This window comes from Eubalaena glacialis, chromosome 18 (assembly GCF_028564815.1).
Source record: "Eubalaena glacialis isolate mEubGla1 chromosome 18, mEubGla1.1.hap2.+ XY, whole genome shotgun sequence".
Lineage (NCBI taxonomy): Eukaryota > Metazoa > Chordata > Mammalia > Artiodactyla > Balaenidae > Eubalaena > Eubalaena glacialis.
Window position 1 is genome coordinate 52,777,278 of NC_083733.1, and position 25,004 is coordinate 52,802,281.

Consider the following 25,004-nt stretch of genomic DNA (forward strand, 5'->3'; position numbering starts at 1 on the left):
GGGGGGAGGGGGCGGGGGGGGGGAGAGCAAGGGCGGGGGTGGGGTGGGGAGGGAGAGCAAGGTGCAGGGCAGGCGTCGGCACTGGGGCTGGGCTGGGGACACTGGAAGGGGCAGAGGCTGGAGCAGGAGGTGGGGTGCGGGAGGAGTCTGGGGCACGGGCTGGGCTGAGGCCGGCCTGGAACTGGGACCGCCTTGTTCAGGAGTTGGACAACAGGTGCAGGAAATGGCAGGGGCAGTGGTGGGCCTGGGGCTGGGCAGAGGGTGCTGGAAGGGGCAGGGGTAGACAGGGGCGGGGTTCGGCCTGAGCTGGGGCAGGGTGGGGGCTGGGCAGGAGGCAGGCGAAGAGGCTGGGGCAGGGTGGGCTTGGGGCAGCGGGTGCCCTCCCTCTGTGTCTCTCCAATTCGTAGCTCCTTCCTTTGGTCCTTGTAAGCACCCCCCAGCCTGCCCTGTCTCCCCAGACCCCCGGCCCTCAGGCCAAGCCAGTCCCAGCTCCTTGTCCCCTCAGACTGGCACACCTGAGCCCCCTCCAGGCCGGAGGCAGGTTGCTGGGCCGGCCTGGTCCAGCCCCTGCAAACCCTGTCCCACCAGCCAGGTGGCCTCCAGCGCTGCCAATCCCTTTGCCCGGCCCCTCCCCGCCCCTTCCCCCGCCTCTTGCCCAGCCCCCTCCTCCTCAGGTGAGGCAGCCAGGCCTAGCAGGCCCCGCACCACCGCCGCCGCCGCCTCTGGGGCCGCCGCTGCTGAGGGGCCACCATGCTTCTGCCCAGGCCTGGAGACTGACCCTAAACCGGCACCATCTCTCAGCTCCGCCCCCACCTGCCGGACCCCAGGGTAAGGACCAGGGTCCTCAGTTCCAGCCCCTAGGATGTGGGCCCCCTCACCCACACCCGCCCTAATGCTCAGCTCCCAGTAGAAGGGCTCCCAGGGACCCGGAGAGTGGGCTGTCAGGCTTCTCCCCAAGGACCTCAGAGTTCCAGCCCCCTCTTCTTCAGACTCCAAGATCGGCCCCAGTCTCCTCCTCCCTCAGACCCAGGAGTCCAGGCCCCTGTGCCCCTCCTCCGAAGGAGAGCTGGCCCCTAAACCTCACTTTCCCCAGGACCCAGGAGTTGAGGCCCCAGCTCTCCTCCCTCAGACCCAGGAGTTCAGACCCCTAGTCTCCTCCTCACCCAGGCCCAGGCATGGGGTCCCCCAGGCCTACAAATCTAGGCATCCCTCTGGCTGCTGGTCACACACTGACCCCATCCTTGAACCCAGCCCAGTCTGTGTCCGTGATCACGGCGTGCTCTGGCCGGGGCCCAGTCCCTCAGCCTCCCTGGATGGGCGCCTGGGACTGGGGGCACAGGGGCTGGCCTGGGCTCCCCCAGGCCCTGCCTCCCCCCGTTCATCTCCCCACAGGTCCCGCCCCGGCCCAGGAGGTCAGCCGGGGAATCATTAACTAGAGGCCGTGACATGGCGGAGAAGGAGGGTGAGTCCCCCTTTCCCTGAGCCCCAACTTTGGCTCTGCCTGGGGCCCTTCCTTCTGTGCTTTCTTCCCAACCCTCCACCCACTTGGAGCCCCCTCTCTCTGGCACCCCTCCTGGGGCCCATCCCCACCCGCTTCTGAAACCTCCTCCACCTGATTAACTATTAACCAAATTTTCTGTGGGGCTGTGCCACCACCTGCCTCCCTGCCACCCCATATGACCTTCCTGGCTCCTTGCCTCAGTTTCCCCTCATCCCCCAGTGGTCTCTCAGCTACCCCTGGACCTGTCCTCTACTTGGGGCCAAGGCGGGGAGACTAGCTATCACAGTTAAGGACACAGACTCTGGAGTCAAATACACAGGCTTGCATTCGAATTGGCTTCTGCCACTTTTTTGCTGTGCCATCTTGTGAAAGTGTCTTCGTTTCTCTGGGCTTCATTTCCCCCCTGGGTCAAGCATGGATTCTAATGCTACCTACCTACCTACCTACGTGAGGTTGTTGGGAGCACGGAACACACACAAGGCACCAGCATGGGGCTCAGCGTGTAAGACAAATGCGGTGCACCAGAGCTGTCGTGGAAGAGGTCGGCCGACTTGGAGTCCTGGGACCCAAGACCCCCACCGATTCCAGACATTCGTCCCACCTCCTCACACTGTGGGCAAAACAGCAGAGGGAGGACTTTGGACTCCGTCCGGATGGATGGAAAGGGGAGAGACAACAGAGAAACTGCTCCAGGGATGGTGGGGAGGAACCACATCCTCGGAGTGGTGGGCACTCGAGGGCTCATGGAAGCCCCTGGCAGGGGCTCCAGACACCCTGGCTCCTTCCTACCCTCGTCCACACTTGGGAGCCAGCTGGAAGGGCCCAGTTAGGGGTGGCCTTTCCTTTCCACGCTCCCCAGCTGGGGCTGACTCACTCTCTTCTTCCTGGAACCAGGCTAGCTGGGTTTGGTCCCAGGCAGTAGCACTTTCTAGCTGTGAGGCCCTGGGCAGGCGACTTACCCTCTCTGGGCCTCGTTTCTTCCTCTGTAAAATGGAGACAGTACTAGTGCCCACCTCAGAGGATGGTGTGAGGATTTACATGCCGTGATAGGGAGGAAGCACTGAATGTGTTGGCTGAAATGATGGGTGTAGATCACTGGCCTCTTTGGGTCTCAGCACCGCTAGCAAATCAGAGCCCAAATCATTCAGCTGTGGCCCAGAGTAAATCCAGGCTCCCAGTGGCTCGGGAGAAGGTGCTGTGCCCTTGCTGAGCAGGTGGGCAGCAGAGCCCTGCACCTTTGGAACCATTCCTTCCTGGAGCCCACTGAAGGGATCTCACCAGGCCTGGGGCCCATGGGTGAATGAACCAGGGACGAAAAGCAGAGCATGTGCTGAAGGATGGCCAGAGACTGGCCTGGGGACAGAGAGAACCGAGGCACAGTGGGCTTAAGTGCATCCCCAGGCCAGCTCGGGCCACAGTGGGCTTCAGTGCATCCCCAGGCAGCTCGGGCCTGGCCTTGGAGGGGAGTCCTGCTGTCGTTTCAAACCTAGACACGAATGCTGAAAAGTTCTGGTGTTGTGGTTACTTGCTGGGTGACCCCGGGTAGGTGGCTGCACCTCTCTGGGCCTCCTTTCCTCATCTGTAAATTGGGGATGGTGATAATGACACCTTCCTCATTAACAGTTGCAAGGATTTTAGGAAACTGCAGGATGGGGGTAGGACAGGGCTAAGGTTGGTGTAGCTTCTGAGAACCATTGTGGCTGCAGTTGTGCTAATGTTTGTGTTACCATTCTGCTGGGTTTTTAAAAAATAAATAAATCTATCTATCTATCTATCTATTTATTTATTTATTTTTGGCTGCGTTGGGTCTTTGTTGCTGCGCGCGGGCTTTCTCTAGTTGCAGCGAGTGGGGGCTACTCTTTGTTGCGGTGCACGGGCTTCTCATTGCGGTGGCTTCTCTTGTTGCGGAGCATGGTCTGTAAGCGTGCGGGCTTCAGTAGTTGTGGCACACGGGCTCAGTAGTTGTGGCTCGCGGGCTCTTGAGCTCAGGCTCAGTAGTTGTGGTGCACGGGCTTAGTTACTCCGCGGCACGTGGGATCTTCCCGGACCAGGGATGGAACCTGTGTCCCCTGCATTGGCAGGCGGATTCTTAACCACTGCACCACCAGGGAAGCCCCATTCTGCTGTTGAAGTGCACCCAAGGCGAGGTTCTCGGTGCTCCCTGGAGACTTAGAATCAGAGGAGGTGATATCTGAGTTGACACTCAGGATGAGGAGGGAGTAGGTAGGTGTGCCAGGCAGAGGGAAGAGCAAGGCTAACAGCTGGGGTGACAATCTGCCGGGTGTGCAGTGGCACGTAGCTAATTTGGTATTTCTGTCGGTAAAGTTGGAAATGGAACTGGGAGGGTGATTGAGATCCATTAGGACTCTTTTTGGTGAGAAGCTGGCCCATGACTGGGCAGTGCCGGGTCTCTCCACAAGGTGGCGCTGGTGGGTATTCTTTGTTTTATAAGTCCTGTCGTTTTGGTTGCTTTTTGGAACCTCTTATCAGTTGTCTGATAAGGACCCATATGGCTGTGTGGGAATTTAGGAAAGCATGTTCAACCCCCAAATCTCTAATAGCCATGCTTACATCCTAGAGGTGCTGGCATCACGGGCTGAGGGCTTTAGACTCTGTCCTGGGGAGCACTGGGGAGTCATGGAGGGTAGCAACAGGTTGGATTTGGTGTTTAGGAAGATCCCCTGGGGTTCCATGTGGAGGCTGGGCCAGAAGGAGAGACTGAGCCCAGGGGTTGGATGGGGTGGGAGCAGGGAAGGAGAGAGTGGGCAGGAGACACTCAGGAGGCCTGTAGCTGTGGTGGGAGGGAGGCGTCCTGCAGATGAGGGACAGTCCTGAGGATGAGGGCCTCTGAGACGGGACCTGGGGATCTGGGGAGACATTGAGGCCAGTATGGGACCTGGGAGGTGTGAAGGACCTTGGGGATTCAAGTGGGAGGCATCTAAGAGACTGCAGGACCCCGGATCTAAGACAAAGGAGAGTCCAGGGCTGGGGACAGAAAAGGGACACAGGCTGTGGAGGTGGGTAAGACAGACGGGAGTGGGGAGGCATGAGGGGGAGGAGGCCATGGCCGCCCTGGGGACCCCAGATTTCAGGGAGTGTGTGGAGGAGATGGAGAAGTAGGGGGAGAATCAGAATCAGGCACGGGCGGTGTCCCAGAAATGAGACGGGGAGAGACTTCCGTTCAGGAAGTTGGAGTTGTGTACAATGAAAACAGACACGGAGCTGTAGATTGAACGGAGTTTTAGAGACAAGGAGCCAAAGATGTCACTTGGGAGGGTTTTGCAGCCAAATGGTGGGGACAGAAGAACTGTCCTGTGAGAAGACAAGGGCAGCCTAGCGCCCTTGGAGGAACAGAGAGCAGAGCCTCAGGGGGAAGCTCGGGGGTCCTGGCTTACCCAGCCCTTTTGCCCCTGAGGAATCACGCAAGGATGCTGCTGCCTCTCACACAGTGAGGATGCTTTCCTGCCTCAGCAAAGATACGCAGTGAGAATGCCTCTCACGCCAGGGACCCAGAGTGAGGATGCTTCCTGTCCCACCAGAGGCACCTGTTTGGGGGTTGCCCGAAGTCCCCTGAACTTTTCATGCCTTCCCCAGAAGGCATGAAAGCAGGTTTTGCCTCTCACCTTAAGAGACACAGGGTGGCAATGCTTCCTGCCCCAGCAGATGTGCCAAAACGTCTGGGCTGGGCTCTGAGTGGCCCAAAGCTCTGCAGGCACATCTGAACACAAAGGAACCAGGACAAGCCTGATGGCTAGGGGAGCCAAGACCTCCCACTGGAACCAGGAAGATGGTTGGGGGTGGAGGTGGGGACCTCTCTCCTCAGGGAGACAGGAAGGGGTCAGCCAGCCAGGGCTGGGCTGGCCTGGTCCACTGGGGCCTCTTTGGAGGGAGGAGTACCTTGACGGGAATGGCTGGGCTCTCAAATTCTTAAGACACTTAGACAATAGCCATCCCAGGAAGGTGCTGGACTGCTCCCTGCTCCATTCCGGGTGCTGGCCTGGCCCTGTGCCCATCAGCCGTACTGCCACGACACAGATGGCAAAGCTGGGAGGTCCTGCAGCCCTGGGAGGGCCTTGCAGATGCCAAGGGCAGTCGGGTGCATGCCAGGCCCAGCAAAAGCTTTCAGCGGCCTTTTCCCTTTGGTCCTCCTGATCCCTAGCAAAAGGGTTGGCTTTTCAGCCCCAGGGCCCCTGTTGCACTGGGAATAAAAACCCTCTTCTCCGGGGGCTGCCAGCCCTCCCCAGCTGGCCCAAGCCTTGGCCCTACTGCCTTCCCCAAGCTCATGCCATTCTGGCCACATCAGTGGCCTCTCTTGCCCTCTAACCCACCATGCTTATTCTTGCCTCAAGGACTTTGCCTGTGCCCTTCCATGAGAGGTCTTTGCTTGGCTGGTCTCACCCCTCAGGTCTCCGCTCAAAAGTCACTTCTTGGGGAGGCCCTTCCTGGACACCCCACAGAACACTGCCGCCCCCAACCCACATCATTTTCTTCATAGACTTTGCCACGATCTGGAAATCATCAAGTTCATTTACTTGTTTACTTGTTTTGGTTTTCCCCTCACTTTACACACTCATTGAGAATGTGAGCTCCATGAGAACCAGCATCTCATCTGTCTTGTTTTGGGATATGTCTCCAGAGCCTAGAATGGTGTCAGGTACACAGTGGATGCTCAATAGGACAATGAATGAATAAAGTCCCATTTTACTGATGAGAAAACTGAGGCCCAGAGAGGTGAAGGGAGTCGCCCAGGACCACACAGCTCTAATGATTTAAGGGCATTTATTGACCAATAAAAAACGAAAAATAAATAAATAAATAAAAGCATTTATTGAGAACTTGCTGTATGCCAGCCACTATAGCACAGGGAGGGGTGGCATGGCTTAGTGGTTATACACTTGGACCCCAGTGCCAAATCTGCCCAGGGTTCAGGACTCAGCACTGCCTCTTCCTGGCTGAGTCACCTTGGGCAGGTGACTCCACTTCTCTGAGCCTCAGTTTTCCCTGTCTGAAAAATTGGAATCATAACTTAGATAAGGACTGAATAAGTTAATGCGTTCAGAGCAGTGTTTGGCACATAAAACATGTGATAAGAGTATGGTTTTTATTATTATTATTATTATTTAAAAGAACTTTAAAACATTATACTTAGAGGTGTGTGCTAGGTGGATGCCCATTAAATAGATGAGGAAGCTGAGGCTCAAAGAGGTGACACCACCTGCCCAAGGTCCCACATAGGAATAGGTAAGGTCAATATATATATATTTTTTGGCCGCGCCACGCGGCATGCAGGATCTTAGTTCCCAGACCAGGGATCGAACCTGTACCCGCTGCAGTGGAAGTGCGGAGTCTTAACCACTGGACCGCCAGGGAAGTCCAAGGCCAATATTTTTAAGTGAGCCTGGCAAATTTCCAAATGTAGGTTCTCAACCTCCAGGGGCAAATTTGACCTTGGAGCTGGGTCCTTTGGGAGAGGTCTGGTTTTGGGGGGTTCCTAGGGGCAGAGGTTCTGGTATAGCAGAGAGAAGTGAGGCAGTGAGGAAATGCCAAACAGCAGGGAAGAGAGTTGCCAAGAGGGCAAAGGTCAGGGGTCACAGCCCCCAAGAGGCTCCAAGAACCTCTGGGAAAGTTAGCAGAAGTGAGATGTTCAAGAAAAGACGGCACAACGTGATGAAGGAAATACAGAAGCGCAGGGTCATTGGGGAGGAGAAATCCCTTAAGTGCCAGGAATATAGGCAGGGAGGGTGGCAGCTGTCCCAGCCACGGCTCTTCCCAGCTGGAACCCTTGGGGGGCTGGACACCTGGTTGTCCTCGCTGCAGGGGAGAGACGGCCCTGCCAACTGTTCACCCCAGGAAACTGGGCCTAGGGCAGGGCAGGCTCAGGCGTGCTAAGTTGGCCTGGGGGCAGGGCAGAGCTGGCCCCGTGCTCAGATCCTGCCACAATGAGGACAGACCTGGCAGTGGCCCCAGCATGGTGTCTATTGCAGGTGGCCGGACTGTGCCATGCTGCTCTGGACCCAAGGTGGCAGCTCTCACTGTGGGGACCGTGCTGCTCCTGACAGGCATCGGGGCAGCGTCCTGGGCCATTGGTGAGAGTGGACGGACCCCTGCGCCTCTACCCTCCCCTGCCCCCTGCAGTTCCCAGCCTACCTGCCCTCACCTCTGCCTTCTCTGCAGTGACCGTTCTACTCAGGAGTGATCAGGAGCCGCTGTATCCAGGTGAGTAGAGTGTGCTGAGACCCTCTGGGGAGCCCTGGAGGAAACCCGTACCTGGTGGGAACTCAATGAAAGGATTTTTTTGAATGAATGCATGAATGCCTGCAGAAATGCTGGTAGTGCTCATGCACTCGTATTGTTGCTCTAAACATTTCCACTTGTCTAACCCAGTGTTTTTCAGCCTCTAAATGTGTTATCCGTTAGTGCATCATGAAATTAGTGAGCTGAAAACCACACTTTAAAAAGTATGAAATAGATTTAAAAAATCAGAGTGCATCTCTCTCAGTAAGAAGAAGTTCTGTTAATGTTTTCTTTTGGTTTTATGAGGGTGGGACCGTTATTCTCTCCATATTACAGATGGGGAAACTGAGGCTTAGAGCAATGCCATAGTTCACCCCAGAAAACAGACGTTCAAGGCTACATCATAATGTAAAAATGTGTTTCTTATTGCGGAACGTGGTCAAAACGTGTTTGAGAGGTACTGTATGAATTCAGCCAACCTTTTTCTAGCTCTCCTTGGTGGTAGCTGCTGTTATTATCCCCATTTACAGATGTGGAAAGTGAGGACCAGAGAGGACAAGCAGCTGGTAAATGATGGGGCCACGAATAGCTCTTTGACTTGACTGGTAGAGATGTATCTGCATGCAGGTGGGAAGGAGTGGCCACACAAATAGATGCAGAAACTCATTGTGGAATGAATGAATCTTCCCAAATGCCAACTCCAAGCTGCCGTTCTGTGGCTCAGGGCAGCAGGAAGAATGGGGAAGTTGGGTGATGGGATGCATTTTTCACTCCCACAAGCCTCATCTAGTTCCATAAAGGACTCAGCTCACATTAAGAGCAGAAATGAACATCTAGACAAGGAAAGCCACCATCAAGGTCAACCACCACAGTTGACGCTTGGAGAGCATTTACATGTGCCAGGCACAGGCCTCAGGGCTTTGCAGGTATTGACTCATTAAATCCTCCCCACAGCCCATTTTAATATGGGGAAATGAGGCTTGGAAAGACCAAGTGACTTGCCTCAGGTCACTGGGATTGGAACCAGGCAGCCTGGATCCAGCTCTTGTGTAGAACTACTATACTCTATTGTTTCTCAAGAAACAGCCAAGTAAGTTGCCATAGTGACGGCTAACACATGCCAGGCCCTGGCTGCAGCCTTTGCACAAGAGCCCTGTGAAGTCGGGGCCATTATCATCATCCCCATTTTGCAGATGGGGAAACTGAGGCCCCGTGAAGTGAACTGACTTGTCCAAGTCCGCACATTGAATAAATGGCAGGGCAGAGGGGTCATGTGCTTGCCGGAAGCTCACTACTGCCACTGGGATAAAAGGAGCCAGGCTCCAAGGCTCCTAGGATGTGGGCCCCTCTCCATCCTCACCTCATGCTTGCTTCCGGTGCCCTTCAGGCTCCAGCGCATGGGCAGCTCTCACGCCCTTGAAGGACCCTCCCTGCACCACCTTCTTTCCCGCTCACACCCCGAGGCAGGTTTCAGGGTCCTGCACCATCACTGCTGAGCTGAGGCTCACACCTGTCCTGCCCTCTCTGGTTCTCAGAGTCCTCATCTGGAAACTGGGAGTGAGAATTAGAGGAGGTAATGATCCGTGCAACACTTGACTCTCAGCCAACTTGGTTAACATGGGCTTTTGTGTCTCATGCTTCAGGCTTTAACTTTCCTGAGCAGGGCCTTTCTGCCCCCAGGCTCCACACCGCCTCCCCACCCGCCCCCCACCTGCTCCCCACAGCCATCCTGCTGCCCCTGGTAAAACCCTCCTCACACTCGCGGTTCATGATTTACTCCTGGTGAATTTCAGGAGGGCAGGGGCATTTTGTTTACTGCCCCAGACTGTGTCCGGCACATAGTAGGTGCTCAGGAAACCTTTGCTTAATGAATAAGCATGAGGACAGATCGCCGACATGAACCAAGTTGTCCTGGGTCTCCAGCTGGAAAGTAATTAGGCCACGATTCAGACCTGGCTCTGGCCAACACCAGCACCGTGCCCTTCCATTATACTCGAGTTTTTCAAAAACGTTGGGAAATTACAAAATGAACAAACAAAAACAACCCAGAAATGATATCCCCACCTCACTTTTCTGGGATTTTCACACCTCTAAATATATCAGACAATTTGGTGAGCAAACCAGGTGACCCAGAACATACTTTTTGCATTGCTTAAAATAATACAAATAAGAATAAAGAGTTTAAAAGTGAGAAACAGTGGCACAGAATATAGCTTTAAAAATACTTGGAGGGGGCATTTGATATTCCCTCCTCCCTCCCTCCCCCCTCCCTCCAAATCCATCCGTAAAGTGATAATTTTTTCCTAAAACCTAACACTTTCTGGAAATCACATTCCTGGAGCACTGAGAAGTCATTTAAAAATAAGAATTCACTCCCACCCGCAGTTGGTGTTTCAGACCCCAAGTGTTGGTCTGGGAACTCAGCGGGTGGCGGGCACCACCCAGCAGAGGTACCAGGCATCCCTGGGCCCCCACCTGGAGGCCATGACTAAGGCAAGCCAGCCAGGAAGCTCCTAGGCCAGGCTGTGGGTGAGTATATTTAGGGTGGGGTCAGGTAAGGGTCCATGTGAGAGCCACAGAAGGAGCAGGGAGTATGCAGGTAGGCAGGCCTGGGTTCAAATCCTGGCTTTGCAGGTTCTTAGCTATATTCCCCCGGGCAAGTATAGCCTCTCCAAGGTTCAGTTTCCCCATCTGCAAGATGGGCATAGAAATGGTCTGTACCTTCCAGGATGGTGGTGGGATTCAAAGAACTCCCCAGATATGACACATAGCATGGGGTCAGCCCACTGACAGCCCCAGGAGACATAGCCAGTGTTAATATTACTGTGCCATTATTGTTTAACCCTCAGGAGGGAAGTCACTTGAGAGGCTGTCTAGGGCAACGTTAAAAGCTTGGGGTTTGGAGTCACTCAGGCCTGAGTGCACATCCTCTGTCTGCCTTTCTCTGTCCTCAGCAGGACAGGGTTCTCCCTGGAAGTCCTGCCTCCCCTCGTCCAGATGTGTGGGGCTGTGGGAAAACTGCTCAGCTTGGGTGTGGCCTCACCAAGTTCTTCCTACGAGGATGCAAAATTGAGTTTGTACCAGATTCACGTTCCCAGAATGTGCTCTCAGAACACCAGCCACGCAGGAGGCTCAGGAGAAAAGGGGTTCACAGCCGATCTTTCCCCAAGCTTACTCCTCCCCACCTTCCCCATCTCAGTCAGTGGCAGCTCCATCCTTCTGGCGGCTCAGGCCAAACACCCTGGAATTGCCCTCAGACCCTCTTTTCCTCACGCCCACATCCAATCTCAGCAGACCCTGTGGGCTCCACCCACAGAATCAATCCTAAATCTAAACTCTGTTCCCCCCCCCCCCGCCCCGCTGCCCTGACCCTGGCCCAGCCTCCATCCTCTCCCTCCTGGACCATCACACAGCCTCCTCCCTGGTCTCCCTGCTCCCATCCCGCCCCTTATAGTCTGCTCCCCACACACAGCCAGAGGGAGCCTGTGAACCCCTGAGTCAGATCAGGGCCCTCCTGGCTCAGAGCCCTCCTCCGGCTGCATCTCACTCCTGGTAAAAGCCAAAGTCCTAGTGTCAACCTAGTCTTGTCTCCCATCTCCCCTCCCCTAGCTCACTCTGCTCCAGCCTCTTTGCTGTTCCTTAAACATCCCCCGTGTCTCCCACCCACCCGCCACCACCTTGGGATCTTTGCACTTGGCAGTTCCTTTGGCCTGGTTCTCTGTTCCCTCACCTGTCTTCTTACCTCCTTCAGATCTTTGTTTGCATACCACCTTCTCAGTGCAGCTTTCCCTGCCCACCTGTTGGAAAGTGCAACCTCCCCTCCCCCCAATGCCAGCATTCCCCTGCCTCTGTCAAGCTTGATTTATCTCCCTGGCGCCTTCTTTTGTGACACACCATCTATTTGACCTCTCTGTCCTATTTGTTATGCATCTAACCTATTGGCCTTTGAGCTCCTCAGAGCTGGGGGTTTTGTCTGATTTGTTCATTGCCCAAAATAGAGCCTGGCACATACTGAGTGTTTGCTAAATGTAAATAAATACGGCTAAGGGCTGCTGTGACCTGGCGTAGGTGTGGACAAGGGTCCTCTGACCATGTGAGGAGCAGCCTGTGAGGGGCTGAGGGGACACAGTAAGCCCCAGGCAGGAGGAATCCCCCGTAAGCTCTCTCCAGCCTTTCTGTGTATCTCCGCCCTACCTCTTCTCAAAGTTTGTGATGCTGTGTTTGGTTGGGTGATTTTTTTACTGCTGTCTGTCTCCCCTGTTGGTGGACTTTGGTTGGTGAGGTCACAGCCCAGGGCTTTCTTGGTCATCTTTACGTCCCCCAGCATCACCCCACACAGGACTGGGCATGGAGTATGTGTCTAGTTAACACTTGTTGAATGAATGAACGAATACTGCATCCTCTGCTTGGAGAATTATCATGCAATTTAGTGTGTATTCAAGGCTCTGACAAGTCCTGCAGAAAAAGATAGCTATTCTCTTTTTTTTTTTAAGATTATAGGAAATCTATTTAAATATTTTGGCACTGTGATGTATTAGTCAAGGGTCTTCAGGCTGCAAAAGACAAAAGGAAAATCTAAGAAACTGGCTAAACAAAAAAGGAAATTATTGACTCACTTAAGCAACAGTTCTGGGGGTTCTTCAAGCCTGACTCCATCAAGGGGCTTTAAAAATGTTATCAGAAATCTGTTGACTTTCCTCCACATTGGCTCATTTTTCCCCTTCTGGGGACAAAGACGGGCCCAAGCAGACCCAGCCTCACATGCCATTCTCCTGGGAGCTTGGTTAAAACAGTTTCCCTCTTCCCAAATCTCCTGGCAGAGTTCCAGATTTCCAGCTCATGGGCAACCAGCTTAGGAATCCCAGTGGTAGGAGGAAGCCCCCTGGTTCCCCCTGGCGGGGCAGCCAGAGTCCCAGAGACCCCGATCTTTGGTTCAGCTTGAGTCATGGGCCCTTCCAGACGCAGTCACAAATGTGGGGGGCCCGGGCTGCTGCCATCGGGCCTGCCAGGATTCAGGACTAGACCCACGGGGTCGGAGGAGAGGCCGGGAGGGCTCGGGCAGGAAGGCGACCCAGGCGGCGGTCCTGTCGCCCTGCAGTGCAGGTCGGCCCGGCCGACGCTCGGCTCACGGTGTTTGACCAGACGGAGGGCACGTGGCGCCTGCTGTGCTCCTCGCGCTCCAACGCCAGGGTGGCGGGGCTCAGCTGCGAGGAGATGGGCTTCCTCAGGTACCGGGGTGCCCCTGGGGATGGGGGGTTGGGGGGGCGGGGCCGCAGGCCTGACCCCTGCCCCGCCCAGGGCGCTGGCCCACTCGGAGCTGGATGTGCGGACGGCGGGCGCCAACGGCACGTCGGGCTTCTTCTGCGTGGACGAGGGGAGGCTGCCGCACGCCCGGAGGCTGCTCGAGGTCCTCTCCGTGTGGTGAGGAGGGCGGCGGGCAGGCAGGGCGCGCACCGCCCCCGGGCACGCACACCCGTGCTCCCCGCTGTGCCTTTCTTGCGTCTTAATTGGCGTCTCTTTTTGTCTCCCTCTGTGTCCGCATCCCTGTCTCTCCCACAGCGACTGTCCCAGGGGTCGTTTCCTGGCTACCATCTGCCAAGGTGAGACCCTGAAACTCAGAGTCCTCTTCTGAGACCCCCCCGAGGGCAGGGCCACGTCCCGTCAGATACCCCCAGGCAGGCCTTATCCTCTTTGATCCCACAAGGATGGGGCTGTGTCTTCTCAGATCTCCCTCCCTTCCTGGTGGAACCATGTCCCTCTAGGTCCCCAGGGACGGGTCTGTGTCTCCTCATATCTCCCTCCCCCCCGGGTGGAGCCATGTCCCCCTGGGTCCCCAAGGATGGGGCTGTGTCTCCTCAGAATGCACCCCCCGCCCAGGGTGGAGCCATGTCCCTCAGACCCCTCAGGTTAGGATCGTGTCCACTCACTCTTCCCAGAGTGGGGCATGACCTCTCAGACCCCCTAAGGCAGGGGGTCCAGGCCTCCCACTGCCCCTGACTGCCCCCTCTCCCACAGACTGTGGCCATAGGAAGCTGCCCGTCGATCGCATCGTGGGCGGCCAGGACACCAGCTTGGGCAGGTGGCCATGGCAAGTCAGTCTTCGCTACGATGGAGCACACCTCTGTGGGGGGTCCCTGCTCTCCAGAGACTGGGTGCTGACAGCCGCCCACTGCTTCCCTGAGTGAGTGTCTCCCACGGCGCTGAGGGGGAAAGCTGGGGAGAGGCAGGGTCGGGGAGGCTGTGCCCAAGCAGGCTGCCACCCTCCCCTCCTATCCCTGGTAGGCGGAACCGGGTCCTGTCCCGATGGCGAGTGTTTGCCGGTGCCGTGGCCCAGACCTCACCGCATGGCGTGCAGCTGGGGGTGCAGGCAGTAATCTACCACGGGGGCTATCTCCCCTTTCGAGACCCCAACAGTGAGGAGAACAGTAATGACATTGCCCTGGTCCACCTCTCCAGCTCCCTGCCCCTCACAGGTAAGTCTGGGGCTGCTCCTTGGCCTGGGAACGCCAGGGGCCAGGAGGACAGAGGAGGGGGCTGGGGCATAGGAATCCATGGTGATGAGGGAAATGATCTTGAGAGGCACACACTGGGCATTCATTAGATGGGGACAGTTGGTACAGCCACTTTGGAAAACCATGTGGCGATTCCTCAGGCAGTTCAACACCATTTGGCCCAGCAGTTCCACTCTTAGGTACGTACCCAAAAGAAATGAAAACACATAGCTACACCAAAACTGGTGCACGAGTGTTCAGACCAGCATTATTCCAAAAGATGGAAACAACCCAGACGTCTACCATCTGACACATGGATAAACCAAACGTGCTATATCCATACAATGGAATGATACTAGGCCATAAAAAGGAATGAAGTACTGATTCATGGTACACAATGGATGACCCTGGACAACATTGTGCTAAGAAAGAAGTCAGGCCCAAAGAGCCACATACTGTATGATCCCATTCATATGAAATATCCAGAACAGGCAAACCTGTAGAGATAGAAAGTAGATTAGTGGTTCCCCGGGGCGGGGGGGCATGGAGATGTCGGGAGGTCATAGGTAAAAGGGGTGATGAAAATGTCCTAAAATCAACTGTGATGGTGGTTGCACCTTCCTATTGCCAGGCAGGCTAGTACCTATATCTAAAACCTCTCTAAAAAACATTGACTTGTGCACTTTAAGTGGGTGAATTGTGTGGTATGTGAATTATATCTCAGAAAAGCCGTTACTCCCCACCCCCAAAAAAATGAACTGAAAAAATTTTAAGTATATGAATAAATCAGAAAGTCAGGTGTTATCCGCGTTATAGTTCTCTGGAGCATTGCCTTGCTCTCAATGAGAAAGATTCACTTGGGTGCCAATGTGTCTTTAATACCTCATCTACACCTGCCTTTTGGATTAAGAGCAGGCCGTGGGCTTCAGCTTTCAGAAGGCCACTCTGTAGTAGGAATAGTAATAATAATGATAAAAATAAAAAAAATAGTAATGGTGATGATAATGAAGTTAAAATAGCGATGATGATGAGCCTTCAGCAGGCAACAGCATAATAATGAAAGAATACAACAATAATGATGATAGGATGAACTCCAACACCTGCACGCTCCTCCTGTGTGCAGCCACTGCCCTCAGCATGTCCCAAGCAAGCACTCGTTTCATTGTCCCAACAGCCCGGGGAGAGTGGGTTCTCTTATGATCCTGTTTTTTTACAAGGGGAAAGGTCCCAACACAGAGAAGGTACATAATACCCAATTCCCACAACTGGCAAATGGCAAAGGTTTGAGCCCAGGCTGCCTGGCGCTGGAATCAGTGCCTGTAAGCCCCTGGCTGTGCTGTCAGGGAAGTCAGTACTATTTGGTTTGCATTTTTCTTATTTTTATGGTTATTTTTCTTTTGAATGATCCATGATGCTGGTTTTCCATTTAAGGGAGCGATACATGTTTTTCTTTTCTTTTTTCTAAATTAATTTTTTTATTGGAGTATAGTTGCTTTACATTGTTGTGTTAGTTTCTGCTGTACAGCAAAGTGAGTCAGTTATACCCACACATATATCCACTCTTTTTTAGATTCTATTCCCATATAGGTCATTACAGAGTATTGAATGATACATGTTTCTCTTTAAAACAAAATAAACCCTTCTCTTTAGTGAATGGAGTGAGAGGGTTAAAAAGATTGAAGTGGGGAGGTATCCATGGGGCACAGGTGGATGGGGTGGGAGGGGCCTGGGTTTGAGACACATGGCTGAGGGGTAACAGCATGGGCTTTGGGGTCAGGTACTTGCCAGCTCTGTGATCTTGGGCGCGTGGCTTCACCTCTCCATGCCTCAGTTTCCCTCATCTGTTAAATGACTTCCGAGGGTTATTGAAATGATGAAAAGGGTTAATCTGAGTCAAGAGCCTATAGCAATGCCAGCACTCAGTTAATATTAACAATCATTGCTTTTGTCGTTGTTTTTTACTATTACTAGTTACGTGAGCATTTCCTATTAGCCAGGCATGCTATTCAACGCGTCACCGATTTCTCACTATACACCTCTGGGGGGAAGTGATTATTCTTTCCATTTTGCACCTGAGAGCTCTGAGCTCAGGGAGGTGAAGTCACCAGCAGGCAGCAGGTAGGGCTGCCAGGACCACTGGTGTGGGTTGTGCATTGCACAAGGGAGTCATGTGTCAGGGATGCCATTCTTACTGTGGGCAGGGTGGACTGCTGTGTCTATTATGATGATTTTTTTGACAGGTGGAAGTCCAGCATCTCAAGAGAGTACCTTGTAAAATTTCTCACAGAGGTACCCTCTAGGCAGGGGCAGCCCCATGGGCCATGGTTAAGAACACAGGCTTGGAAATTGGGCCAAGCTGGGTTCAAATTCTGGCTCTGCCATCGACTCATTGACTCCTTCTGAGGCTTTGGACAAATGACATGGCCTTATTTCCCCCTCTTTAAATGGGGTACTAATAGCTCCTACCTCCCTGGGCTGATGGGATATTAAAGGAACTCACCCAGGAAGGTGCCTAGTACATAGTGAGCTCTCAGCAGAAGGCAACTTCTGCTGTTGTTGTTGTAAAAGAACAGAGGGAAGGGTGGGCCGGGGGCACCGGGGGCAGCTGGACTGAGGTCTGTACCAGGCGGGGCAGGCCGGCAGGGGTGGGACCAGCGTGGTCTGTCTCACAGAGTACATCCAGCCCGTGTGCCTCCCGGCTGCTGGGCAGGCCCTAGTGGACGGCAAGATCTGCACCGTGACTGGCTGGGGCAACACACAGTACTACGGTGAGTTCCGTCCTCTGCCTGTGAAGTCACTGTTAAGGGAGACTCTGATCCGGGCTGGGGAGGGGCCGTTGGCCTGCTTGAAGGCCTCATGGCCCAGGGGTGTAGGGACACTAAGGAGCCCGGGTGGGCACCAGGAAGGAAGCGGGGTGTGCACGCTCCCCAGCTTCGGCCAGCCTTGCCTGCACACCCCCAGGCCAACAGGCGGGGGTACTCCAGGAGGCCCGAGTCCCAATAATCAGCAGTGATGTCTGCAACGGCCCCGACTTCTACGGGAACCAGATCAAACCCAAGATGTTCTGTGCCGGCTATCCTGAGGGTGGCATTGATGCCTGCCAGGTGAGGGACGATGAGGGGCAGCCCGGGCCCCCGCCTCTCCGGGGGTGGAGACACATGGCAGTGGGTGGTCAGGCTCGCTACCTCAGGGCCAGAGCGCTCTGTGACCACAGCCCACAATCATCCGAGGAGGGCCCCTCGGCCAGCCATCTTGGCTTCCAGCCAGGCCTTCCGTCCCCTACCAGGGCGACAGCGGTGGCCCCTTCGTGTGTGAGGACAGCATCTCTCGGACGCCACGTTGGCGGCTGTGTGGCATCGTGAGCTGGGGCACCGGCTGTGCCCTGGCGCAGAAGCCAGGCGTCTACACCAAAGTCAGTGACTTCCGGGAGTGGATCTTCCAGGCCATAAAGGTGAAATTTGGGCCCAGATGGGAGCCAGAGGGTGGGAGGGTTTGGGACCCTGAGGGGGAAAGGGAGCCAGGGTTTTCCAGCAACCAACGCTCAGGCTTAGAAGAGGGTGCCCTAGGGAGCGGATAGCCTTCAAAGGCCTCCTGGGGAGGGGAGTTCAGCTGTGGGACTTCGGGGGAAGCCTCTCAGACCTTGGAAGCCCCTAGTTGTCTTTCCCCAGACTCACTCCGAAGCCAGCGGCATGGTGACCCAGCTCTGACCTGTGGCTTCTCGCTGTGCACGCCTGCAGGGCCCAAGCTGATCTAGGTGGCTCCAGCCCCACATGATGGGGTTCACCCTGGGATGGAACATTTTTCTTCTTGGGCCCAGCCCACAGGTCCAAGGATACCCTCCCTCCAAGGTCCTCCACAGTGGCGGGCCCACTCAGCCCTGGGACCACCCGAGCCTCACCCTTCTGACCCCCATGTAAATATTGTTCTGCCGTCTGGGGAGTCCCATCTAGTGCCCCTGATGACAGGATGCTCTTTAAATAATAAAGATGGTTTTGATTAATGTGGTCTCTGAGTTTGCAAATGTAAGCAGCAAATGAGGACATTTTGGGGGGATGGAAGAGAGCAATTGGGCCTGGCAGACATCAGGCAGGGAGTATGATCCTCCAGTTCCTGCTGGCTTAAGAGAAAATATCTTAATTGGTTCACCTAACTGGAAATGCTCTGGAGCGTCTGGCTTCAGGTACTGCTGGATCCAGCTGCTCAAATATTTTTCATCAGGACTGTGCCTCACTTCCTCTCTCACATCTGCTTTTCTGTGTCAGCTTCATTTCCAAGCAGGCTCCCCTACAATCAGAGACAGAGATGTCCCCCCAGCCCACCGAAACTCTTATATGCCATGGATGACTTAACAGCCACAGTGGAAAAAGAATGCTTCTTTCCCATCAGCTACAGCAAAAAAGTCCCAGGCCTGGCTCTCCCTGAACGGATTTGGGTCACATGCTCATCCCTTATCAAATCACTGTGCACCTGTGCATGGGGTGGGGAGGAGGTTTGACCCTCAGGAGCTACATGACTTGAGTGTGAGGGGTTCTCCAAAGGAAAATGGGTTGCTCTTTCCAGAAAAAATGGTTGTAGATGCCCAGTGAAAAAAAGACATCCACTGTGGATCAACATGGGAAGCAGGGCTTCCCTGGTGGCACAGTGGTTAAGAATCCGCCTGCCAATGCAGGGGACACGGGTTCGATCCCTGGTCCGGGAAGATCCCACATGCCGCGGAGCAACTAAGCCTGTGTGCCACAACTACTGAGCCTGTGCTCTAGAGCCTGTGAGCCGCAACTACTGAAGCCCGTACACCTAGAGCCTGTGCTCCACAACAAGAGAAGCCACTGCAATGGGAAGCCCACGCACCGCAACGAAGAGTAGCCCCTGCTCGCCGCAACTAGAGAAAGCCCGCATGCAGCAACGAAGACCCAACACAGCCAAAAATAAAAATAAAATAAAATAAGTAAATTTATAAAACAAACAAACAAAAAAAACATGGGAAGCAGAGCCCTGTAGGGAGGAGGCAGGAGCACCAGGCCCTGTGAGCACAACCTGAGACCCCCCCATCTTTTCATCTGGGCTGGAGGTTGTTCTCAGTTTCCCCTGGGACCCACTCTGTTCCCTAGAGCATCTGCAGATCTTGCTGCGACACCAATGGCCACCAGGGGGCACTACTGCCCCCTAAACTACGGGAAGTTAAGGCGTTTCTTTGGTAGTCTTGTCCAGGTGTTGCTGGACACCAGATGCTCTGCAGGAAAACACCCACCAGGTGCCTGTTTCCCATGACTTTCTTTTCTCTTTCTTTTCTTTCTTTCTTTCTTTCTTTTTTTTTTTTGGCTGCGCTGTGTGGGTCATGTGGGACCTTAGTTCCCTGACCAGGGATTGAACCCACGCCCCCTGCATTGGAAGCGCAGAGTCTTGACCACTGGGCTGCCAGGGTGTCCCTCCCATGACTTTCAATGATAAAAATTAAATGTGTTGCTCATCAGCTACAAGCCCCCAAGCAATTTCCTAAAACATAAATAGACACAGGAAAGCCCCTTTGAATAACATACAGACTATCCATTTAGAAAATGCTCCAAGCATCCCTCCCTGGACCAAACTCTTAGGATTTGGTGATCCCCACCATTACTTTGTCCATCAGGACCACCCCAGCCCCACATCTCCATGCAGTTTTCTAAACGTCTGCATGCCGCTGCACTGTTCTACCCGTCATACTGGAGATATAATTCGAGACTTGACCCACACATTGCTTTGTTAGAAACGTATTGAGTTATGGGGATGGGACTGTAAATTTTCCTTTGTTGTTGTTAGCTGAAAAATGTACTGTATGTGTGTTTTATGAAGTTTGGGGACTCTGAAAGAACATGGTCCACCTTGGGGATTCTGAGCAGATATGACCATGTCCTGGGGGGTCCGAGGGGACACAGCTCACCCTGGCAGGGCGGGGGCCAGTCTGAGTAGACATGACCCTGCTCTGGGTGGGACTGAAGAGGGCATGGCCCCGCCCTGGGAGACCTGAGGGGCTGCAGCCTGATTCTAGGAGACATGGTGGAAGTTTGGACATTAAAAACCAATGGGTCGTCCACTGGGAAGATGTCGACCAGGGGACCGCTCTGGGTTCTGCCCACATTATTGCTCTTGGAGGGGGGAGGGGGTTGGGAGATTGCGATCCACTCAACAGCCGCTCACCAGTCTCCTTTGTTGGCCAGGGGTCAGTGAGCCTGCTTCTCCTCCTGCTTCCACTAACCTTGTCACCCACCCCAAGGAGCCATGCAGATATTAGAAAAATAATAATAACAATCACAGGATTACTTTGAAGCTCTGCTAGGATCTTGATCTTCAGAAAGATCAAATATCAAAACTGTTTCTTCCATGTCATTGCTGTGTATCTCTGAACCAGAAGTATTTGGCCCATCTGATCTAATTTATGTAACCACCTCAGGAATACAAGCAAGGCTTTGCATTCATGGTGAGTGTTTATATCTGAATATTCACTTTCAAATATAGAAAGCCTTCTGGATGTAACTTGGAATGGAAAGCTCCATATGTGGTGTATAAGTTGGCATTCTCCCAGTCAAGTTGAAGGAGAAATGTACAGTTATTTTTCCACCATGGTTATTCTGCAAGTAAATTGCCACCATAATTAACAATGATTGTGATGGCCATGAAATCTGTATTCAGAAATAATTATTCTGAATGTTCAAATAGTGCTGTAAGTAGAGAATGGGTTTTAGTTTCTGCAGAAAAAGTAATACTATTTAAATCCTGCAGTTATTTTGTAAGCAGCTGTCCCAGTTCTACTGCTGCATAGCAAACCGTCCCAAACTTTGTGGTGTAAAATAGCAACAAGCCAGGAGGGCTGTGAATCTGCTCAAGGTGGCACATGTGAGGGGGCAAAGGTAGGACCGGGACCATGACCAGGACATCTCAGGAGATGGTACTGAGCTGCCCACTCCCCCTCGAGTGACCACCCTCTCAGGTGACCAGGCTTGGACACTGCCCCCCAGGATTTCCCTGGGCCCCCAGGGAAACCTGTGTTTCCAGTTGCTGGGGGTCTTCTGGGGATGAAGATGGGAGGCCTTAACCAAAGATTGCTCAGAGTGGGGGGAAGGTGATGGGGCCACTCATTCAGGCTGGGTGGGAGGGAGCCTGCCAATCAGGGCCTCTGTCCCACTGGGTTTGACCACGTGAAGGACTAGCTTGGGTTTGGGGAGCCAGAGCAGGGGCTTGGGGATCCCCACTTTGAAGATGGAGTCCCCACTTTCTAATTCTGGACCTCCTCTGCCAGGGCAGCCCCCAGCGATCTCCACACGTGCACAGTCTGAGCCCCCGTCGCCTGCCCTTTATTCATCTTTCCAGGTGGATCTCTCCTTCTGACGGTCCATCCCCCAGTCATGTTCCCAAATGCCCAACTATGAGTTTCTACCACAGACTCTCCCATCATTCTCTGCAGATGTCCCCCTGGGCCCCTTCATCTCCCCAGGTGCACATCTCAACCATGCCCCCTGCACATGCTCCCTTAGGATCGGGGAGGCTGTGAGTTCATCTTTAACCTGCTGGGGAGAGAACCGGCAGGGCCCCGGAAGGAGCGGCGCTCTGCACCGTCAGCCCTCCAGCCTCAGCAGAGCTCCAGGGTCTTCACCTACGGATTGCTTGACCCGGGCTCTGGCCTGCTGATGGGGTGGGGAGCTTCTCCTGGGCCTGGATGCCTGTGACACAACCCTGACCCCTGGGAAAGCCCTGGGGCCACCTCCTCTCTCCTTCCTTGCCCCACCCCAACCTGCAGGCCTGGCCCAGCCTCAGCCAGACCAGATGAGAACCAGCATCCCTGGGTGCTTCCCAGGCCCCCTGGATCCATGAACAATGGGTTGGTGGAGCTGAGTTTACAGGTCCCTACCTGGCCCCCACCTCCGCTCCAGGCATAAGCCAGAGCAGCCGGCCAATCCATGGGGCTACCTTGGGGCTGCTCTGGCTTCTGCTGGTGGGCCAGTGGGATTGGGGGCTCTGGAAAAGGGTCAGCTGTGTTGGGTGGACCCCAGCCCTTAGCAGACAACCCCTCCCCTTAGTCCTGCAGAACCAAGTGACCTGGAGCAAGGAGCTCAGAGGTGAGGCTGGACACGCTTCCCAACTTGGTGAGGAGACAGGACTGGGGGGCAGGTAGGGAGGGTCCTAGGGGTCTGAGAGGACATGGTCCCCCCTGGAGACCTGTGGGGACCTGACCCTGACCTTGGAGACTGAAGGGACATGGCCCAATCCGGGGGGGTGCGCGGTGCTGGAGGGACACGGCCCCGCCCTGGCGGGCCTGGGGGAGCCTCAGTGGTCTTGGTGTCCCCAGCCTCTCTCCTGTGCCCCTATGGGCTGGAGCATGGGGACGAAGCCCTTCCTGCTGAGGATGACGGCTTCTTGGAGGAGCTGCAGCGGCAGGAGCCCTTTACACTCTTTGAGTTCACACTCAGGATGGCCTGTGTGAGTGCCCTGACTGCTGACCAGAGGTCCCTGGGCCCCATCTTCACCCTGACCCCACCCCTGCCTCATCCTGTCTGTATCTGCTCCTTGCTCCTTCGGGGTCCTGGGTCCCCTCCCCCGTCTGATCCCTGACCTGATGACACCCTTCTGCCTGTCTCTTCCTTCCCCACTTCCCCCATGTCTGCACCAATGGGCTGGTGTCCTTTGGGGAGCCTGGGGTCCTGTTCATGTCTGAGGCATTTCCCCTGGAGATGGGCCAGGCCTTTGCAGCCCCGTTCTGGGTGGGTGGGTCCACATCGAGCAGGGGCCACGTGTGGTACCAGCAGAGCCGCCGGCCTGAACTGCTGCAGTGGGCGGCCCAAGACCTGGCCTATGCCTCCCTCGTGGCCCTCCCACCCCGCACGCCCTGCTCGTGGCCACCTGGGACCAAGTTCTCTTTTGGGGGACCCTTGGCCCCCAGGTGAGGAAGGGGATGAGGGAGAAGGACCCAGGCTGGGGTTCTCTGGCCCAGGCCCAGGGAGGAAGGGTCTGCTTTCTGGGCAAGTGGGAGACACCATGAGGGAGAGAGTCAGAGACAGAGGGAAAGAGCAAGAGATAAAAACAGGAGGGAGATGGGAGAGATGGAGAGACAGAGGGGAAACTGCAGGGAGGGAGAGAAAATGGGTGACAGAGAGGGAAAGACGCAGACTGGGAGAGAGATGGAGAAGGAAAGACAGAGAGATAGCAAGGGGAGTGAGACCATCAGTTGGAGAGAGACAGAGCAAAAGAGGAAGAAAAGGATAGATGGGGGGCGGGGCAGGGATTGGGAGGGTGGAGGCAGAAAAGGAGAAATAGAAAATAGAGACCGAGGGGAAGCGGGAGGGAGGCTGACACCCCTCCACCCCCTTTCTTCGTTACACAACCCAGACTCTGGCTCCCACTCCCTGGTTCCCAGACTCTAGCCACTGGTTGACCTCACTGGCCATCCAACCTACTAACCCCCTGACCCTGCTGCTTCTTCCTCATCCCTTTCCTTCTCAGATGTCAGGTTCCCTCCTGTGCCCTCCCTCGCACGCACCAAGCAAACCCCGCGTCAGAAGGCTCCCCTCTCCCCTTGCAGTCACCCCTAGGCAGCTTAACACCTCTGGGCCACCTTCTTACCTGGAATCATGAACTTGAAGGGCCATCTCACCAGCCCCCCAGTACCTTCGCTGGCCTCCTCTCCCCTCAGACCAAATCACCTCACTCTCAGCTATGATGATCTCCCTTCCTATTTCACTGGGAAACGTGGGCAGAAACCCTCTGTGAGCCCCTCTGCCCGAGCCCCTCTGCCTTCCAGGCTGCGGTGATGGGAGATGGTCTGTGCTCCTGGCTAAGCCCCACTCCGTGACTGTTCCTGGATCTCAGCCGGAGATTCCTCCTGATCTCGCTCTTCTGCATCCGTGGTTCTCAAAGGGGGCCTAGACCAGCAGCATCAGCATCATCTGGAAACTTGTTTGAAGTGGAAATTCTTGGGTCACACCCTAGACCACCACTCTGGGTGGGCCCAGCAGTCTGTTTTAACCAGCCCCTCGGGGACTCTGACGCTTGGGCCCCACTGATTTAATCCCACGATATCAGTTTGCCTCTTTTTACTGGCTCCTTCTCACCACATTCCAACAGGCTCCGATTTGTCCCATCTTAAGAAACCTCCCTCGGTCCCTCCTCCCCGCCAGCTCTTGCCCCCTTTCTTAGACACCCTTTATAGCAAAGGCCCACCAGAGTTGTCTGTGCTCGCTGCCTCCAGGTGCTGTCTTTCCATTCTCTTGAAACTTCTCTGGTCAGGCTTTTATCCCCCTTCAACTTTATGCCTCCCAAACCATTCTTTTTTTTTTTTTAATTAATTAATTTAAATTTATTTTATTTTTGGCTGTATTGGGTCTTCGTTGCTGCTCGCGGGCTTTTCTCTGGTTGAGGCGAGCGGGGGCCACTCTTCGTTGCGGTGCGCAGGCTTCTCATTGCCGTGGCTTCTCTTGTTGCGGAGCACGGGCTCTAGGCGCGTGGGCTTCAGTGGTTGTGGCGCGCGAGCTCAGTAGTTGTGGCTCGCGGGCTCTAGAGCGCAGGCCCAGTAGTTGCTGTGCACGGGCTTAGTTGCTCCGTGGCATGTGGGATCTTCCCGGACCTGGGCTCGAACCAGTGTCCCCTGCATTGGCAGGCGGATTCTTAACCACTGCGCCACCAGGGAAGCCTCCAAACCACTCTTTTTTAAAAAATCTGTTTATTTATCAATCTATCTATCTATCTCTCCACCTATCTATTTTCTGGCCTTGCAGCGAGGCTTGCGGGATCCTAGCTCCCTGACCAGGGAT

General features: G+C 54.7%; 1 protein-coding gene across 3 annotated transcripts; it reads left to right on the forward strand.

Moving 5' to 3' along the window:
- The first annotated feature begins 125 nt into the window (after positions 1 to 125).
- On the forward strand, positions 126 to 18,226 carry HPN (hepsin). Of its 3 annotated transcripts, none has more exons than XM_061174144.1 (14): positions 128 to 214; positions 675 to 828; positions 1,393 to 1,462; positions 7,486 to 7,587; positions 7,676 to 7,717; positions 12,834 to 12,963; positions 13,034 to 13,156; positions 13,295 to 13,335; positions 13,751 to 13,916; positions 14,018 to 14,208; positions 16,899 to 16,994; positions 17,188 to 17,330; positions 17,513 to 17,677; positions 17,964 to 18,226. In XM_061174144.1, exons 3-14 carry the CDS (start codon positions 1,447 to 1,449, stop codon positions 17,973 to 17,975), a joined length of 1,227 nt encoding a protein of 408 aa, XP_061030127.1. In that variant the 5' UTR covers positions 128 to 214; positions 675 to 828; positions 1,393 to 1,446; the 3' UTR covers positions 17,976 to 18,226. The 3 variants fall into 3 exon arrangements, with proteins under 3 accessions (XP_061030125.1, XP_061030127.1, XP_061030126.1); XM_061174143.1 differs by having other exon boundaries at positions 130 to 214; positions 17,895 to 18,226; XM_061174142.1 differs by lacking the exon at positions 17,964 to 18,226 and having other exon boundaries at positions 126 to 214; positions 17,513 to 17,888.
- Positions 18,227 to 25,004: the final 6,778 nt, after the last annotated feature.

What these genes read in the sequence shown, in the direction of transcription:
- HPN (XM_061174142.1), top strand. An exon ending in GGCAGCGTCCTGGGCCATTG is followed by an intron (nt 7,588 to 7,675) that starts GTGAGAGTGGAC and finishes CCTTCTCTGCAG; the next exon opens with TGACCGTTCTACTCAGGAGT. An exon ending in GGGCAACACACAGTACTACG is followed by an intron (nt 16,995 to 17,187) that starts GTGAGTTCCGTC and finishes GCACACCCCCAG; the next exon opens with GCCAACAGGCGGGGGTACTC.